At 44.5% G+C, this 20977-nt stretch overlaps 1 protein-coding gene and 1 long non-coding RNA gene across 4 annotated transcripts in view; one reads left to right on the plus strand and one right to left on the minus strand.

Annotated features, from left to right (window-relative positions):
• The window catches only part of LOC137547308 (uncharacterized), a 135837-nt gene that overhangs the window by 114032 nt on the left and 828 nt on the right, over positions 1-20977 (minus strand). For all 3 annotated transcript variants that reach the window (XR_011026558.1, XR_011026560.1, XR_011026555.1), the window contains exon 2: positions 9198-9264. This is a non-coding gene — a long non-coding RNA (uncharacterized lncRNA). The remainder of the gene's footprint in view (positions 1-9197; positions 9265-20977) is intronic.
• The window catches only part of LOC137547305 (transient receptor potential cation channel subfamily V member 3-like), a 106151-nt gene continuing 101961 nt past the window's right edge, over positions 16788-20977 (plus strand). Inside the window, exon 1 of the mRNA XM_068270751.1 lies at positions 16788-16972. Coding sequence (XP_068126852.1) covers positions 16869-16972 — 104 coding nt within the window. The 5' untranslated portion in view covers positions 16788-16868. The remainder of the gene's footprint in view (positions 16973-20977) is intronic.

The raw sequence follows: 20977 nt of genomic DNA on the forward strand, positions 1-20977 counted from the left end.
GAGGTCAAAGGTAACCAAGATGGAAAATGCCTGGAATAGGATTTTCTGCTTTTGCTTTATAAAATTCACAGGAATCATAAAGTGGACAGTGCAATACATCTGTTATGTAAGTAGAACTAGTATTTATCTACTTAAAGTGGGATGCGAAAGTTTGGGCAACCTTGTTAATCGTCATGATTTTCCTGTATAAATCGTTGGTTGTTATGATACAAAATGTCAGTTAAATATACCATATATGAGACACACACAGTGATATTTGAGAAGTTAAATGAAGTTTATTGGATTTACTGAAAGCATGCAATAGTTGTTTAACCAAGATTAGACAGGTGCATAAATTTGGGCACCACAAAAAAGAAATGAAATCAATATTTAGTAGATCCTCCCTTTGCAGAAATTACAGCCTCTAAACGCTTCCTGTAGGTTCTAATGAGAGTCTGGATTCTGGTTGAAGGTATTTTGGACCATCCCTCTTTACAAAACATCTCTAGTTCATTCAAGTTTGTGACTTCCGAGCATGGACAGCTCTCTTTAATTCACACCACAGATTTTCAATTATATTCAGGTCTGGGGACTGAGATAGCCATTCCAAAACATTGTATTTGTTCCTCTGCATGAATGCCTTAGTGGATTTTGAGCAGTGTTTAGGGCCGTTATCTGTTGAAAGATCAAGCCCTGGCGCAGCTTCAGCTTTGTCACTGATTCCTGGACATTGTTCTCCAGAATCTGCTGGTAATAAGTGGAATCCATGTGTCCCTCAACTTTGACAACATTCCCAGTCCCTGCACTGGTCACACAGCGCCACAGCATGATGGAACCACCACCATATTTTACTGTAGGTAGCAGGTGTTTTTCTTGGAATGCTATGTTCTTTTTCCTCCATGCATAATACTCCTTACTATGCCCAAATAACTCAATTTTAGTTTTATCTGTCCACAGCACCTTATTCCAAAATGAAGCTGGCTTGTCCAAATGTGCTTTAGCATATCTCAAGCGGCTCTGTTTGTGCTGTGGGCTTCCTCTGCATCACTCTCACATACAGCATCTCCTTGTGTAAAGTGTGCCAAATGGTTGAACGATGCACAGTCAATCCATCTGCAGCAAAATGATATTGTAGGTCTTTGGTGCTGGTCTGTGGGTTGACTCTGACTGTTCTCACCATTCGTCGCTTCCGTCTATCCAAGATTTTTCTTGGTCTACCACTTCGAGCCTTAACTTGAACTGAGCCTGTGGTCTTCCATTTCCTCAATATGTTCCTAACTGTGGAAACAGCGGTAATCTCTGAGACAGCTTTCTGTATCCTTCTAAACCATGATGGTGAACAATGTTTGTCTTCAGGTCATTTGAGAGTTGTTTTGAGACCCCCCATGTTGCTACTCTTCAGAGAACATTAAAAGAGGAGGGAAACTGACAAATGACCCCCTTAAATACTCTTTCTCATAATTGGATTCACTTGTGTATGTAGGTCGGGGTCACTGAGCTTACCAAGACTATTTGAGTTCCAATAATTTGTTCTAAAGGTTTTGGAATCAATAAAATGACAACAGTGCCCAAATGTATGCACCTGCCTAATATTATTTAAACAATTATTGAGCACTTTCTGTAAATCCAATAAATTGCATTTTACTTCTCAAATATCACTGTGTGTCTCCTATATATTTAACTGTTGTAACAACCAACGATTTATAGAAGGAAAATCATGACAATTAACAAGGTTGCCCAAACTTTCCACTGTATATTGTATTAAGTGTTTTTAAGTGTTTTTTACTTCTAGGTTAGCATGGGTGTCACTTGTTCTTTAAGGCCTCGTTCACATTATAAGTCGCCAGCACTACGGCAAGCGCTGAGTGATTTATTGAGCAATTTTTAAAGCGTTTTTCTAAGCGCTTTCAGAGCGATTTGCTCTCAGAAAAGCTGTTTTCTAAGCGCTTTTGTGTAGCAATGTTTTTTTCACTTCCTGATGTCAGTCATAGTAGTAGCAGTAGGGTATTGTACCGTGTTAGCCATCAGTAAAAGCAAGAAGTTTTAAATCAGGATGATACCATTTATTGGCTAACTAAAAATGAATAAAAATAAGCAAGCTTTCGGCCTTTCAGCCTTCGTCGGGCTTATATCCTGTTAGTTTGCAGGCTGGTGGTACAGACAGCTTATATACATGCAACATCAAAAGGGAAAACGGATATTTTTTTCAAGCATAAATACACGTCATTAAGATGCCTTAATTCAAACAGACCATCTAAATGGGGTTAAAGGTTGTTAGCTAAGATAAGCATCCTTGTTTACTCCCTGCTCACAGACCTGGATTAGGATTGACCCAGAGGTATCGTAAATTCTTAGTTCACAAGTTCAGCTAGAATGGCTGAGAAAGTTTAAATATCATCCGCCTCATACCAATATAAGAAGTTGTTGTCCTTATTCAAACCGTTCTGCACAGCTTTGAACCAATTTATAAATTTTGTTTCTGCTATTAATCAATCATTTGACGTTTTGAAGCCACCCTTCAGGGCAGTGACACGAAGATCATCCATGCTGTGTCCGTTGGACCGAAACACAAAGCCGACAGGCATCACAACGTAGTATTGTGAACAGGCCTATAGGATTGTAAGGGCAGTGAGTTGCCAAGCAGAATTATTAGGTACTTACGTGTTATCCCGTCTGGAAAGTTTGGCAACTTTTTGTTAAAGTTCTGTTTGCTCCCCCAGGAAGATCTGATCATTTTTGGAAAGCTGAATATCCCAGATTTCTGTTGCACCGGGTCCCGAGTCGGTATGATGCTTAATTCCCAAGTTATGGGGTTTTGAAGGAGGGTTGTCCCCTGAACTTGGCTGGAGAAAGTGCAATTACAGAAGTACGGGACAAACCCGACATGATGATAAGCAGCACACCCGGGAGGTCTTCTTCCTTCGCAGCATAAATCTGTATCTTCAAAACGTATGGCAAGTGCCCTGGATCTCTCATTACAGATGAAGGAGCAGCGCAGCTATGCAGCCTCGTCTCCTCTCTGTCTTACTGGCCTGGGCAGGAGACTCAATTCCACTGTGCTCTCTGCAGCAAAGTGCAAGAAACACCTTACCCCCAAACCCCTCCTAACTTGAGAATGGGGCATTGCATTGACTCGGGACCCAGTACAGAGGAAACCATTTCCAAAAATGGTTAGATCTGGCTAGGGGATCAAGCAGAACTTTAACAATAAGCTGCCAGACTTTCCAGTCGGGATAATACGTAAGTACCCAGAATTATTCTGCAATGCAAGGGAACACTGTAGACAAGACTTTAGAGATTTTGGCCTTGATTCACTAACCGGCGCTAAGCCGATTAGTGTGCCTTATCTGAGGTTAGTGTGCCTAATCTGAGGTTAGTGTGCCTTATCTGAGGTTAGTGTGCCTTATCTGAGGTTAGTGTGCCTAATCTGAGGTTAGTGTGCCTTATCTGAGGTTAGTGTGCCTTATCTGAGGTTAGTGTGCCTTATCTGAGGTTAGTGTGCCTTATCTGAACTTAGTGCCCCTTAAGTAGCTTTGTGCACACTAAAAGATGTACAAAGCTGAATTGCGCACTGCAACGCGCATAGCGCGCGCAGCATAATGCACCCGGTATGCTGTATATGATGTGCCGTTTAGGTCGCATCCTATGCCACCTTAAGGTCGCATCATGTACAGTACAGCGGGTGCGACATTATCGTCGCAGCGGGGCAATGATTGGCGCATTATGCTGCGCGCGCTGTGCGCAGTGCAATGCGCGATGTAGCTTTGTGCATCTTTTAGTGTGCACAAAGCTACTTAAGAGGCACTAAGTTCAAATAAGGCACACTAACCTCAGATAAGGCACCCTAACCTCAGATAAGGCACACTAACCTCAGATAAGGTTAGCACTGTAGTTTGTGCCCACTAAGTGATAAGGCACACTAACCGGCTTAGCACCGGTTAGTGACTCAAGGCCTTCATCACTTAGACCTCTTTCAGACAAGAAACTGACAGGAGGTGAATTTGCTGTCAGCTGCTCTCCTGCACTGGGGGCTTGCTAGCACTCAGTACAGATGCTTTACAGGCGGTCTTCATATGAGCTTTGCCACCAGGTAACACCACCACGTGCCATCGCTTGACAGACGTGATGTTATTACCGCTGCAATTTTTTTGCATTTAATTTGCACAAAAATTGCACTGGGGACGGTAGATGGAATGCTGAACTGCTCGGCAAGTGCACAGTTTAGCCTTCTGTATGAAAGAGGCCTAATACGCAGTTTGCACAAGGGGATCCAAGCATCTGGCACTAGGGGGTAACACTGCTGGGCTTTCCTGCCAGAAAACCCAGCAGGCTTTACAGGCATGGATTTTTGTTTCCGGTATGTTTATTTGTACAAAAAAAAAAAAATACAAAAAACTTAAAAACAATGTAAACCATTAATTTGAAAACTTGAAGACATTAAATAAAAATAAGGAAAAAAAGTATGGCTTCCTTGTTTTCTTCTTAGAGGTAGAGAAGCATTATGCATAATATACTTTACACTAGAGGCCTGCTTGAGTCCAATTTTTCATACCTGCACCCGCAGGCTTGTTACCCGCACCCGCAGGCTCGTTACCCGCACCTGACCCGCACCCGCAGACCCGCACCCCATACCCAACCCGATTTCAGGTGAATTTGATACCTGCTACCCAACCTGCACCCGCAGACCCGCTACCCGACCTGCAACCCGATTTTTCCATTTTCTTCTAAAGTACAAATTTAAAGCAACATTGGGGGGCTGTAAATAAAACTTTTTTTTACCCTTAAGGCAAAAGAAAATACAGAATTATCTTATGCTTGTTTTGACTACCCGCGACCCGACCTGCAACCGCAACTCTCTACCCGCACCCGGAACTTGCTACCCGCGACCCTCAACTTGCTACCCATGACCCGAACCGCACCCGCAGCTCATATTTAATTTGGGTACCCACACCTGACACACATTTCGTGTAACCCGCGGGTACCTGACCCACTGCAGGTATATACTGTATAGAGATGTCGCGAACCTCAGATTTTCGGTTCGCGAACCCCGTTCGCGAACTTTCGTGGAAGGTTCGGTTCACGCAAACTTTCGCGACCGCCATAGACTTCAATGGGGAGGCGAACTTAAAAATTTTGAAAAATTTCTGCTGACTAGAAAAATGATAGAAAACATGTTATAAGGGACTAATACCTGGAGGAAGTCATGGTTAAGTGAAATACACATCAAAAGTCCCAGAAAAACATTTGGATTTAACACAAAGCAGTGTTTTAAGGTCAGAAATCTCATTGAATGTTCAATTAAAGGCCTACACTACTTTACAACATCAGGAAGTGTAATCCCTCTCTCCCTCCTTCCTGAAGGAGGAGGGTCTTGTCTTCCAGGGAATTAGCAGTATGTCAAAAGCCAGCTTACATACCTTGGCCGGGAATTGAACCCAGGTCTGAGTGCATGGTAGGTAGCTCACTTCACCACTATACCACCAACACTACATGCTGAAGCCAGCCTAGCATGTACCATTATGATATATCCAAGAGAAAAATGAGTTGCTTAAAGATTTGTAGTATGTCAATAGCCAGCTTACACACCTTGGCCGGGAATTGAACCCAGGTCTGAGTGCGTGGTAGGTAGCTCACTTCACTATACCACCAACACTACATGCTGAAGCCAGCCTAGCATGTACCATTATGATATATCCAAGAGAAAAATGAGTTTGCTTAAAGATTTGTAGTATGTAAAAAGCCAGCTTACATACCTTGGCCAGGAATTGAACCCAGGTCTGAGTGCGTGGTAGGTAGCTCACTTCACCACTATACCACCACCAACATAATGGTACATGCTAGGCTGGCTTCAGCATGTAGTGTTGGTGGTGGTATAGTGTTGAAGTGAGCTACCTACCACGCACTCAGACCTGGGTTCAATTCCCGGCCAAGGTATGTAAGCTGGCTTTTGACATACTACAAATCTTTAAGCAAACTCATTTTTTTTTCCCGGCCAAGGTATGTAAGCTGGCTTTTGACATGATACTGATTCCCTGGAAGACAAGGTCCTCCTCCCTCCGGGAGGAGGGAGTGAGGGAAGAATATAAGGAAGAACAATCAGCTAGGAACAAGCCTACAAGAGCCTAACTAAACTCTTCTTTTTCACTCCTCCCATGTCTCCTCCACTCCTCAGGTATAAATGTAATCAGTGGCAACGCGGCTCGCCTAATTCAGTGGTGATCAGAGACTTCTCCTTTCCCCCACGGCTCCCCTAGTGCTGGCTTCTACTGATGACACGATCATCAGAAGCCGGCTCTAGGGCAGCTGTGAGGACGAGGTGAGATTTGCTGCTGCTTACATTTATACACGTGGAGTGGAGGAGGACACTGGGGACAGTACAGAGAGTCCCCGACATTGCCGAAAAATACGGTAATTGCATTTGCGAGGAAAGAGAACTTTAACTTAATTTAAGGTTATTAAACATGATCTTTCTGTTTTGGCTTGCACTGTTCACTCTTGGAGATTAAAATGAAAAAGGTTCAAAGAGAACCCACCCTCACATAGTTACATAAGAAGAGGGAAGCCTCTGGATACTATAGAGCAGTGATGGCTAACCTTTGATTGGCTGTTGTAGGCTCCACCCACTTTCCTAAATATGAATCCCAGTCACCCAGTGACCAAGTGTGCCAAGTATGAAAAACCTGCCATTAACAGTCTAAGCATGACTGCAGTTTACATTTTCCCATTGAAAATTAATGGCTGAAATTTGATTGGCTGTTTTATGCTCCACCCACTTTTCCTGAATTTTTCACCTCGGTTACCAAGTGACCAACTGTGCCAAGTTTGGGGACTCTGGCTTGATTACTGTGAGAATGGCAGCCTTTTACATTTTTTCCAAGGACATGAATCTGATTGGCTGTTTGTAGCTCCGCTCAGGTGTACAGGGGTAATGCGGGACCCCCAGAACATATCATCCCAGGTAGCAAGGGATCTGTATGCCAAGTTTGGTTGAAATCGCTCAAGGCGTTTTTCGCGTGATCGCGACACATACACACATACAAGTGTCTTCCTATGTCCCATTTCCCTGTGTCAGTGCTTTTGCACTACTGCGCATGTCCTGCACTGACACAGGTGTTGGGACAGGACGCAGGACAGGCCAGGAGGCAGGCCGGACGGCTGAGCAGGTGCGCGCAGCGGACTGGTGCGTGCTGTGTCGGCGATGACAGACATAGAGCCTGTTTTTAAATGGGCTGAGGTCACTTGTATAGATATATACCCTATATAATAATTTGTCTGTGTCTCTGCGTCCCATGTCAGTGTGTCAGTGCTTTTTTGCTACTGTGCATGTGCCGCACTGACAGTCTATACAATCACCACAGTGTAGAGTTGTGTACAAACTTTTGTTCTAGAAGGATTGTTCTGTGGTTTATTGCAACGCATACCAGCAAGAAGTTTGCCAGAAGCAGAGAGATCAGCTACATTGGATTAAGATTACCCCAAAAATATTAAGGCTCTTTCAGGCTACATAGCTATCTACATGACTGTCAACACTACCGTATACCTCAGTTCTAATGAAGGTAACCAAACAGCTAAATACACATTTAACCACTTCCCAACTGAGGGGTTTTACCAGTTGACCACCAGAGCAATTTTCACCTTTCAGCGCTCCTTACATTCATTCATCTATAACTTTATCATTACTTATCACAATGAAATGAATTATATCTTGTTTTTTTCGCCACCAATTAGGCTTTCTTTAGGTGGGACATTATGCCAATAATTATTTTATTCTAAATGTGTTTTAATAGGAAAATAAGAAAAAATGTGGGAAAAAATGTATTATTTTTCAGTTTTCGGCCTTTATAGTTTGCAAATAATGCATGCTACTGTAATTAAAACCCATGAAATGTATTTGCCCATTTGTCCCGGTTATAAAACCGTTTAAATTATGTCCCTATCACAATGTTTGGTGCCAATATTTTAATTGGAAATAAAGGTGCATTTTTTTCAGTTTTGCATCCATCCCTAATTACAAGCCCATAGTTTATAAAGTTACAGTGTTATACCCTCTTGACATAAATATTTAAAAAGTTCATTCCCTAAGGTAACTATTTATGTATTTTTTTTAATTGTAATTTTTTTTTTTTTAATTACAAAAAAAAAAAATGGGGAGTGTGGGAGGTAAGGAGTTAATTTTTTGTGTAAAACTAATTTATTTGTATGTAAAAAATGCTTTAGGGTGTAGTTTTACTATTTGGCCACAAGATGACAACAGTAACTTTTTGTTTAATGCAGCCTGCAAGCGTCCTTCCGGACGCTTGCAGGAAGTACTAGGAGGCTGAGAAAGTTTTTTTTTTCACAATGATCGCGCTGCTTAGCGGAGAAGCAGCGGATCATTGCGGGGCTTAGATCAACAAATGGGAATGGATTTTCCCGTTCATTGATCTCCGGGCGAGCGGCCGGCTGCGTCTTTACGAGCGGGAGTGCGCGCTAGAGCGAGCGGGAGCGCGGGCAGCGGCGGGAGCGCGGAAAGTACGGATTTCTCCGTCCCTGAGGGTGAAAGGATGGAAAATGGGACGGAGAAATTCGTACACGTGGGGGAAAAATGGTTAAAGGGACCATGATCAGTCTTCTAAAATCAAAAATATCACTTCCCTGGGACTTCCTCCAGCCCACTGTAGGCCACCAGGTCCCAAGCATCCTCCTCCACCAGGTCCCCTGCTCCTCTCCATGTCCCTCCGGCGGCTTCTGTTACCTGCAACACCAGGCCGGGTGTCAGCCCGACTCTTCCTGCATTCTGACGCTCCTCGTCATCATGCTGGCGTGACAGTCCTGCCCATGTGGGGTTTAGACTTAGAAAACCGCACATGTGCAGGACTGTCACGCCGGCGGGCGTGATGATGCATAGCGGCTGGCGTGATGACGAGGAGCATCAGAATGCAGGAAGACACCCGGCCCAGGTGTTGCTGGTAACGGGAGCCACCGGAGGGACACAGATAGGAGCCAGGAGGATGCCGGGGGACCTCGCGGCCTACGGTGGGCTGGAGGAAGCCCCAGGTAAGTGACATTTTTTATTTTAGGGGACTGCTCAGGGTCCCTGTAACTAAAGTGGTATGAAACTCAGCATTTCTTCTTTACTTGAAAAGATTTTTTACAGCCTAAAAAACTACTACCAGAAAAAAATTGTAACAGAACAGCATTCAAACAGTTAAAGGGTGAAAAGAAGAGAAGTCTCTTACCAATGCCAAATCCACACAAGAACAGAATGTACACTAGTAAGAATTTTAGGACATCATGTAAAATCACCTGGAAGTATAAAATGGTTTTGTCATGTTAAATATGCAGTATTGTATTAACCATTGACAAATAGTTAATCAGTATTTTATAAACACAATTTTTAATTTTACATTCTGTCTAAGGAACATATAACAACCGCAAAACGGGGGCAAAGAAAAATAGACACTCAATGGCTTCAGGATATTATCATATACAGTATATAGAATATCCAGTTTGGCAAATGAAGAGTACAGAAAATCCAGAAGATTTACAATTAGCACATGGAAGGGGCTGATTCACGAAACCTATCTCACGGATTATCTCTCTTCGTAAGCTGCTTGGCAGATTCACAAAACTTTGCTCAGGATTTCTCTCTCCTTGGGGTGGATTTATAAAAATTTTCTCACTATTTCTCTCTGTAACAAATGTTGGAGAGGCAGCCGCGGTGAACAGCGCTACCACCGCAGCTGCCTCCAGCTCCCTGTCTAGCGATGTATCCGGGCCTCAGGGGTCTAGCACGCCGAGGACGGGTCTGTCAGTTGCACATAGGGTTGCTTTGTCGCGTGCGCGCGCGCACAGACAAGACCTTTATGCGGGGAGGAGGCGCGTCAGCTGACCGGCCGGTCAGCTGGCGTCAGAGGAGACGCTCGCCGCTCTTCATTGGCTGATAGGAGGGGGCGTGCCAGAAGGGTCTTATCTGCTTCAAAAGCCAAGCTGAATCACTCGCAACTTGTCTGCGGTTGCGAATACTTCGTGTTAGTGCTCAGGCCCTTAGATAGTTCCGGTGTGCTTTGATCCGGGAGGAAACCGGAGATTTCACACAAGATAGGAATTGTTTGATAGCCTTAAAGATTATACTTTACTGTGTTATTATTTGTGCATGACTCTGGCTTGCTCTGACTATTCTTCTGCTCAGTGATTCTGTACCTTTGCCCATCTGATCTTGCTGCTGACTCTGCCTGTTTATACCTTCCGGTCTCTGCCTTCCGATTTTGTACTGCATCTGTCTGTCTGTTGCCAAACCCGATCTGTCTGACCTCTCTACTCTCACCAGAGGGCCCTTGACTCTGGTTAGGGGCGCTGTATTGTTAGTATCCACCAGCTCCTCTGGTGAGGTATTGCTAAACCTATCAGTACTACTGTTGCACCAAATCACGTTGCTATTTGTTGTCACCACAGCTTCTGATATACCAGCATTATAGGTAATTCTGCAGATCACCATATAATCAGGTATACATCTGCATTATAGGTGATACTGCAGATCACCTATAATCAGAATTCTGTATTTGCTGACACAAATCGTTACACTCTCTCCTTGGTGCCGAATCCGATCCACAAAACGTATCTCATGAATTATCATTTCCCCTTGTGCTGATTGAGCTGTTTGGGCTAAGCGAGAAAAAAAAACTGAGCCCGAGCGGTTTCATGCTACTGCTCTCGCTAACAGGCAGCAGCCAGCCAGCAGAGAATGAATCCAATATGGCCACTGCATGTGCTTCTTAATACGGAGGTGGGGGTTCCAGGAGGGTGCTAGCTGATTGGCTGCCATGTGTCTGCTGACGGTGAGGTAAGGGGTCAAAGTTTGGGTTTATGATGATGTATAAGGGGCAGGTTGAACACGCCATATGTTCGCAGTTCGCCAAGAACGTGAACAGCAGAAATTCGCCGGGAACTGTCCACCAGCGAACTGTTCGGGCCATCTCTTCACATCGTTTGAAATAGTATGATATTACAGGGGGGTCGTCAGCGTACAAGCGAGGCACGCCCCCTCTTGGGGCCTCACTGTAAGGGGGGCCTCACTTTTCTGCTGATAGCTTCCCCCTCCCCGCAGCACCGATTGACCAACCTCCGATCAGCGGCATAGCAGCAGAAGCAGACAGGGTGCACATGCTACATGCGCCTGATATATTTAAACCAAATGCGAACAGACGCCGGGGGCAGGTAGCGTGTGCACCCTGTCTGTTTCTGCTGCTATGCCTCTGATCGGATCTGATATGGAGAGAGGGGCTCAGCTCATGCGGGACAGGAGACAGCAGGGGTACACAGTACCCTTTACCCATTTCCACAAAGAGTTAAAAAAATAAATAAAAACACAACAACGAAAAAAAGTCCTTTATTGTTCTAGATTAACCAAGGATACTTACCTTGCGATAATCCCATGCCAGTATCCTCAGGAGTGGTCCCACGCCAGTATCCTCTTATGACATCTCACCACCCTCCCACACCGACAAACTCCCGCCATTGAATGGTCACAGTCAGCCTCTGCATCTGTATAGCAGAGGCTGGGAACACGAAACCAGTGTGGAGGCCACACTAGAGTGGCGAAACCAGCCATTTTTCACATAGATGGTGGGTCCCGGTGACCAGAGCAGGAGGTGCCCTGGTCCCCTGGATCCACCCATTCATGTGAAATAACGCTCATTCTGACACTCTGAGGTGGCCTCTGGGGAACGGGGATTCCCCAGCAGCCATTTTGCTTGTGACACTGTTTGACGAAAATTCTTGTTTCAGAAAACAATTTTCGTGTTTCCAGCTTATGCAATACAGATTGCAGAGGCTGTCTACAGCCATTCAGCCCCGGAGTTGGGCGGGTGCATGGGTTTATCGCAAGGTAAGTATCCCTGGTTAGCGGTTAGCGGAAGCACAGTGGGCGGCATTGAAGGTGGAGAGTTGTGGCGACTGACTCTGTTCTCCAGTGCTTGGAACGCGGAAGTGAGGTGAGTAATTATCCGCCCGCCGAGCCTACAGTTGCCGGTACTATATGGCGGGGAGGAGAGGCAGAAGGAGGGGATACAGGAGAGGGAGAGGGAGTGCTGGCCACCCTCCCCGCTCTGTCCCCACTGCCCCTCCTTCTAGCGCTGATTCCCATCCTGCTCTGTTGCTGCGGGGGGTCGTGGCAACACCCCCTCGCTGACAGTCACCCGGTGCACCATGCCCCCTGCGCTGTATGGTAGGAACACCCCTGTTTGGGACCACTTCCCCTTTAACAAGCAGATCCACAGATGTCCTCCCCAGGTGAAAAGGGTATAGGGGTATATAGTACCCCTTACCTATTCGCACAAAGAGTTAAAAAAAGAAATAAAAACATGACAATGAAAACAGTCCTTTATTTGTTCTAAGTTAACCAGGGATACTTACCTTGCGATAATCCCACGCCAGTATCCTCAGAAGTGGTCCCACACCAGTATCCTCTTAGGAGGTCCCACGCACCCGCCCAACTCCCGGGGCTGAATGGCTGTAGCAGCCTCTGCAATCTGCATTGCATAAGCTGGAAACACGAAAATTGTTTTCTGAAACAAGAATTTTCGGCAAACAGTGCCACAAACAAAATAGCTGCTGGGGAATCCCCGTTCCCCAGAGACCACCGCAGAGTGTCAGAATGAGCGTTATTTTACATAAAAAGGTGGGTTCAGGGGACCAGGGCACCTCCTGCTCTGGTCACCTGGACCCACCATCTATGTGAAAAATGGCTGGTTTCGCCACTCTTGTGTGGCCTCCAACGATCAGGGATTTCCCAGTGGCCATTTTGATTGCATCACTGTTTGGCGAAATTTCTTGTTTCAAAGGCAACATTTTTGTGTTCCCAGCCTCTGCTATACAGATGCAGAGGCTGACTGTGACCATTCATTGTTCGAGTTCGTCGGTGTGGGAACGTGGTGGGATGGCCTAAGAGGATACTGGCGTGGGACCACTCCTGAGGATACTGGCGTGGGATTATCCCAAGGTAAGTATCCTTGGCTAATCTAGAACAATAAAAGACTTTTTTCTTTGTCGTGTTTTTATTTCCTTTTTTAACTCTTTGTGGAAATCGGTAAGGGGTACTGTGTACCCCTATACTCATTTCTCCTGGGGGCGGCCTCCGGGAATCCGCTTGTTAAAGGGGACCCCCGGATGGCACCATGAACCCCCCAGGACATCGGTGGCCCCCACCCCCTCCTGGTGCACCGGTGGTGGGGAAGAGCCCCTTGTCCATGGATTGGACAAGGGCTCTGGGGGAGAGGGGGAGGTTGGCCGTCCCTCTCCTCCAGAGCCCCCCCATACCATGGACCATGTGGGCTGGTATAGCTCAGGGTGCGAAGCCCCACATGGCCGGGACTCCGCATTCTGGCTATCCCAACCTGCATGGGGGACAAGGGGTTAAGGAGGCTTGTTAGGGGGGACCCCACGCTGTCTGTTTTCATGAAATGTATGCAATATGTACACAGAACTCGGAATGCAGTGCCCTGTCCTGCAGCAGTGTCATTTTACACAGTTTAAAAACCATTTTTCCTATGAAATTTGAAATCAATTTGCTCAAAAACTATAAGGTCTTTTCATATTTTTTTTTTTACCATGTTCCTACTCATCTGCTTAATATACAGCGGTGTGAAAAACTATTTGCCCCCTTCCTGATTTCTTATTCTTTTGCATGTTTGTCACACTTAAATGTTTCTGCTCATCAAAAACCGTTAACTATTAGTCAAAGATAACATAATTGAACACAAAATGCAGTTTTAAATGATGGTTTTTATTATTTTGTGAGAAAAAAAACCCCAAATCTACATGGCCCTGTGTGAAAAAGTGATCGCCCCCCCTTGTTAAAAAATAACTTAACTGTGGTTTATCACACCTGAGTTCAATTTCTGTAGTCACCCTGATTACTGCCACACCTGTTTCAATCAAGAAATCACTTAAATAGGAGCTATCTGACACAGAGAAGTAGACCAAAAGCACCTCAAAAGCTAGACATCATGCCAAGATCCAAAGAAATTCAGGAACAAATGAGAACAAAAGTACTGTAATTGAGATCTATCAGTCTGGTAAAGGTTATAAAGCCATTTCTAAAGCTTTGGGACTCCAGCGAACCACAGTGAGAGCCATTATCCACAAATGGCAAAAACATGGAACAGTGATGAACCTTCCCAGGAGTGGCTGGCCGACCAAAATTACTCCAAGAGCGCAGAGAAAACTCATCCGAGAGGCCACAAAAGACCCCAGGACAACATCTAAAGAACTGCAGGTCTCACTTGCCTCAATTAAGGCCAGTGTTCATGACTCCACCATAAGAAAGAGACTGGGCAAAAACGACCTGCATGGCAGATATCCAAGGCACAAACCACTTTTAAGCAAAAAGAGCATTAAGGCTCATCTCATTTTTGCTAAAAAACATCTCAATGATTGCCAAGACTATTGGGAAAATACCTTGTGGACCGACGAGACAAAAGTTGAACTTTTTGGAAGGTGCGTGTCCCGTTACATCTGGCGTAGAAGTAACACAGCATTTCAGCAAAAGAACATCATACCAACAGTAAAATATGGTGGTGGTGGTAGTGTGATGGTCTGGGGTTGTTTTGCTGCTTCAGGACCTGGAAGGCTTGCTGTGATAGATGGAACCATGAATTCTACTGTCTACCAAAAAATCCTGAAGGAGAATGTCCGGCCATCTGTTCATCAACTCAAGCTGAAGCGATCTTGGGTGCTGCAGCAGGACAATGACCCAAAACACACCAGCAAATTCACCTCTGAATGGCTGAAGAAAAACAAAATGAAGACTTTGGAGTGGCCTAGTCAAAGTCCTGACCTGAATCCTATTGAGATGTTGTGGCATGACCTTAAAAAGGCGGTTCATGCTAGAAAACCCTCAAATAAAGCTGAATTACAACAATTCTGCAAAGATGAATGGGCCAAAATTCCTCCAGAGCTCTGTAAAAGACTCGTTGCAAGTTATTGCAAACGCGTGATTGCAGTTATTGCTGCTAAGGGTGGCCCAACCAGTTATTAGGTTCAGGGGGCAATTTCTTTTTCACACAGGGCCATGTAGGTTTGGAGTTTTTTTTTTCACTAAATAATAAAAAACCATCATTTAAAACTGCATTTTGTGCTCAATTATGTTATCTTTGACTAATAGTTAACGGTTTTTGATGAGCAGAAACATTTAAGTGTGACAAACATGCAAAAGAATAAGAAATCAGTAAGGGGGCAAATAGTTTTTCACACCACTGTACATGCCAAATTTGGTGATGATAGCGTGTATGGGGGCTTGACAATTAACTGCGGAATTTGGCACTATTGACTTCAATGGAAATCCGAATTCGATACTCGGAACTGCAGAATTTTCGAGTTTCGAGTGTGTACTCGGAACTGCCAAATTCCGATGCCAAATTCGAAATTCGGAATTCGAGAGCTCAGCCCTAATTATGTCATCATATTTTTTTTTTTTTCGCTTCAGTGTCTCTTTAACCTAACCTTGACCCTGTGCCCCCAACCTTAATACCGGAGCTAAATTGGGCTCCTGCTATTTCAAACTGCGGCTACTAATAGCAGGCACTTCGCAAACATGTTTGCACTATGTTTAGCTGTTCCAGGTAGCTTCTGCTTAATAGGGTCACTACACATGGAGGACTAGATGCATCAAAGGGAAAAGGAGGGTGCGAATGGGGCAATACAGATGCAAACCTCCCGACTTTTTGAGATAAGAAACGATACTTTAAAACACACCCCTGCCACACCCATATCCATGCCCATGCCACACCCCTTGTCAGGGATACCAGAAAGAATTCTGAAGCAAGAGACAAAGTTTTATCATTCAGACCACACTGATCCTCTAGCATCATTACTTCTCCTTTATTGTAACATTTAAAAATAAGAACTATATATCAATAGAAATGATAGAAATAAAATTTAGAGAATATTAAAACTGCATATATTTGTATAGATCTGTACATGAGCCCTGAAAGAGGGACACACGAGGAAGAAAGAGGGAGAGGGGGATTGGGTTCCTAAAGAGGGACTGTCCCTCGAAAAAGGCACAGTTGGGAGCTTATTAGATGGAAGGGAGGGGCTGCTATACATGGATGTTATATATAGAAGACAATTTCTGCACATAGAGTGGGAGGGGCTTCAGCACATGGAATGGGAGGGGTGCTGCACATGAAATGGGAGGGGTTTCTGCACATGGAATGAGATGGACTAGGACTGCTGCACATGGAATGTGAGGGGTTTCTGCACATGGAATGGGAGGGGTTTCTGCACATGGAATGGGAGGGGTTTCTGCACATGGAATGGGATTGGTTTCTGCACATGGAATATATAAATAAATAAATGTATAAATCTAAACGTTAACATGTAAATGTGTGCTCTTTCCTTTCTGGCTATAAAGGAATAAAATACTACTGGTTTATCACTTCATGCTCCGATTTTCAAAATATATGGCATAAGTGCTTCTAAAAGTCCCCTGGATCTTCATAGCAATACACATGTGTTCCTATACTGTATTACGAAACTTCTGCAACGTAGAATTTGGAATGTTAATCTGCATTCTGCCCAACCTGCCCATGATTTTGCTAACAGCACAAATGTAGATAACATCTCGAATAAGAAGCAGATAACCCAGATACTATATAAATAAAACATACATTAACCTTTTTTTCCCTGCAAGTAGTGACAACAAATGCAGCTTGCTTACCTCGCCTGCAACAAAACAGGCTGGGCGACTTTGAGGAAGAAGTCCCTCCCCCGTTTTAAACTCATTTAGCTGTTTGTACATGTAGGTGCCTTATTGCTTGATAAGGCAAGGAAGCACACTGAGCCTGCAGGACATGGACTGCTCATCGCATTAAGGGCTGCTAGTAAATTGTAGAAGGTGCCTTATCGAAATGACTTCTGAACAACAGACACTCGGGGCATCTGGGGAAAATGATGCGAAAGCATTCAAAGCTCCATCCTTCACCACCCCCATGGACTCTCATGTCATTGAAGGGTAAGTAGATAAACGACTTTACTTCATGCGAAAAGAGATTTTAAATAATTTTTTTAAGAGTTGTATGTGACAATGTAAAAATCATTATTCACCCATTTTGCACTTGGAAAGGTTGATTCACAGTGATGTAGCTAGCTAAGGAGCAAGGCCGGTTCTCTCATGAAGCAAGGTGAAACATTTGCATCAGGTGCAAGATTACAGGGACTGCATGTTTGCACTGTGTGCTTACACTAACAGCAGCAGGCAGAGTAGGAGGAGAAGTGAGAGGAGAGCGAGGTGAAGAGGTCATCAATGGGGAAAAGCAGCTTGTTGTGCTGTGTGAGGAGTCTGACAGTGAGTGAGGATGGGGGAGGCAGGGGAGCAGCAGTGTTTCATTTGACTTGCCATAAGAAGGGAGGAGGTGGCACTGCTGTCCTGACTGAGGAGGAATGGAGTGGCCGAGGGTGAGCAGTTCGTTTGTCACATACTCAAAGCCAGCCAGAGTGCTATTGTGTTGAGCTGCAGCATGTCATGTGAGAACATTAAATGAAGCAGAGTAAATTGTCGGGTGATGTATGAATATTCCATATGGGGGGGTCGCATCCTCACAAGTTTGCCTCAGGCAGCAAAAAGTCTAGAACCGGCCCTGCTAAGGAGCATTGGGCCACAGAGGAGGGGCACGGCATACTAATGATTACCACTATGCAAAGCAAATATAGAAGATCATTACCAGCATAGCACCATTGAAGAGCTAATACTGTGGTTGAGGGAGGACCCCCAGTGAGCTCCTCTGGCCCAATGGCCCCAGAGCTGTTGCAACCTCTTCATCCTGTATTGCTACATCACTGTTGACTCATCTGTACTAGGAGCGAAAATAGTTATGAATACATTTCAGAATTATTGGTTTTGATATATATACTGTATATATACTGTATATATACAGTAAATATATATATATATATTATTATTTATTTTTTTTTCCAATTCTGAAAGATTTTTCTCCATTCCCGAACATGAGGTAAAACATGAGGTAAATGCATAAAGTGAGGTAAAACATGAGGTATTTCAGTAGTAAGCATGCAGTAAATAAATAATAGTCGTCTTTAATTGTCTTCCATAAGTTAGGATAGTCTGTGGAAGATTTTTTTTTTTTTTTTTGAAGGGGGGGGTGTATGTGATTATGTAGCATCCTTTAACCTAATGGATAAACAGTAACCAGCACAACTGTCATATTCGCGTTTATTATTTACCTGCATCAGTGTTTTACTTCAGCTAACATCTGGAAATATGCCTGAAGAAGGGGACTAGATCCCAGAAAGCTTGCATCATTTAACTCTATCAGTTAGCCATTAAAAGATATTATTTTTTACAAAACGTTGTTTTTTCTACCTATGTAGCAACCTACGAAAAGTATATTTATAGGCATCCCTTATAAAAAAAATCCAGTAAATATTTGGAGTTTTATTTCTACTATTCTCTTCTATTACACGGCCTGAATAAGAACGACACTAAAACAGCAATAGGAACTCCACTAAAAACTACAAAATGCATACAAATTGACTTTACCTCCAGGTACAGGCAGGTCTTACACTGATCGGTAATTATGTGCTAACATGCCCCCTAATTTCCATGAGAATAGCTATTTTCGGTAAAATGAATGCAAATTACCTCATGAATTAGGTAAGGTACAACATGACTAAAATCTACCAGAATTGCTAAATGTCATTACCTCATGAGGTAAATTACCTTACATGAGGTAATTTGTTTGATAACCCTACCAGAATTGAGGCCAATGTATTTAGTTGTGTAGACCTTATTTGCATTATATTTATCTAATCGTTTAAGCTGTGGTTTTGTAAATCCAGGATTCGCTCGTGTGATTATTCTATAAACAGTGTAAAGATTACATTAACCAGTTCTCAGTTTTGGTTCTGTATATCTACGCCCCGAGGGAGGACTGTTCCCGCTCCACCATCATAGATATATCTACCTCGCCACGATCGCCTGCGTTCTCATCACCACCTGTTAGTACACTGATCAGTGACTAGGAACAAAGTTCCCATTATCCAATTAAAGTGCCTGTGATCAATAAGATGCCGGTGGTCATTAATAAAATGAAAGTGAAAGCATACACACATAACGTCACAGTACACGGGAATAAACTGGGGGGCAATCTAATGGGTAAATATTAAAGTTACACCGTAATACGTTGAATTAAATAAAAATACATACTGTATTTTTCGGATTATAAGACACACCTAGGTTTAGAGGACAAAAACCAGGGGAAAAAATATATACCAAACCTGGTGTATCCATGGTGACGGGGCATCTAGTGGACCCCTCAGACCACATTTTTCACCCAATCACCCCCCTAATCACCCATCAATCACTCCCTGTCACTATCTGTCAACGCTGGTTTTCAGATCAGGTCCTAAACTGCCCCATGGGGGCTCCTGATCACCCCCCCACACACACACACACACACCCTCAGATCCTCCCCAGACACCCCCCCCCCCCCAGACCTCTTCCCCTGTGTACTTTATACATCTATTCTCCCCTGTCACCCACTGTTCACCTGTCAATCACCTGTCAATCACCCATCAATCATCCCCTGTCACTGCCACCCATCAGATCGGACCCTAACCTGCCTCTTACGGGCATCTGATCACCCACCCACACCCTCAGATTGCCCGCAGAACCGCCCTCAGATCACCTCCGAAGTGCATTGTTTACATCTTTTCTCCCCTCTAAATCACCTACTGATCACCCATCAATCACTTCCTGTCACTATCTGTCAACGCTGTTTTTCAGATCAGGTCCTAAACTGCCCCATGGGGGCTCCTGATCACCCCCACACCCTCAGATCCTCCCCAGACCCCCACCGTGTACTGTATACATTTATTCTCCCCTGTCACCCACTGATCACCTGTCAATCACCTGTCAATCACCCATCAATCACCCCTGTCACTGCCACCCATCAGATCAGACCCTAACCTGCCTCTTGCGGGCATCTGATCACCATCAGATCGCCCGCAGACCCACCCTCAGATCACCTCCAAAGTGCATTGTTTACATCTGTTCTCTCCTCTAAATCATCAACTGATCACCCATCAATCACCCATCAATCACCCCCTGTCACCACCTGTTACTGCTACCCATCAGATCAGACCCTAATGTGCCCCTTGGTCACCCAATTACCTGCCCACACCCTCAGAATGCCCTCAGACCTCCCCCCCATGTACTGTATACATCCATTCTTCCCTGTAATCACCCACTGATCACCTGTCAATCACCTGTCAATAACCCATCAATCACCCGTCAATCACCCCCTGTCACTGCCACCCATCAGATCAGACCCTAACCTGCCTCTTACGGGCATCTGATCAGCCACCCACACCATCTGATCGCCCGCAGACCCACCCTCAGATCACCTCCAAAAGTGCGTTGTTTACATCTGTTCTCCCTTCTAATCACCCACTGATCACCCATCAATCACACATCAATCAGCTACCCATCAGATCAGACCACTATCTGCCCCTTGGGCCCCCAATCACCCGCCCACACCCTCAGAACGGCCTCAGATCCCAGCCCTGATCACCTCGCCAGTGCATTGCTTGCATCTATTCTCCCCTCTAATCACCCCCTGATCACCTATCAATCACCCCGTCAACCCCTGTCACCACCTGTCACTGCTACCCATCAGATCAGACCCTAAACTGCCCCCTGTGTGCACCCAAACCCACTTTGTGAAAAAAAAAACAATAAAAATCAATTTCCGCTAACTTATGACAAAAAATAAAATCTTCTATGAACTCACCATACTCCTACTGGAATACCTTGGGGTGTCTTCTTTCTAAAATGGGGTCATTTGTGGGGTTCCTATACTGCCCTGGCATTTTAGGGGCCCTAAAGCGTGAGGAGTAGTCTAGAAACCAAATGCCTCAAAATGACCTGTGAAATCCTAAAGGTGCTCATAGGACGTTGGGCCCCTTAGCACACCTAGACTGCAAAAAAGTGTTACACATG

The sequence above is a fragment of the Hyperolius riggenbachi genome, chromosome 2 (assembly GCF_040937935.1).
Source record: "Hyperolius riggenbachi isolate aHypRig1 chromosome 2, aHypRig1.pri, whole genome shotgun sequence".
Classification (NCBI taxonomy): domain Eukaryota; kingdom Metazoa; phylum Chordata; class Amphibia; order Anura; family Hyperoliidae; genus Hyperolius; species Hyperolius riggenbachi.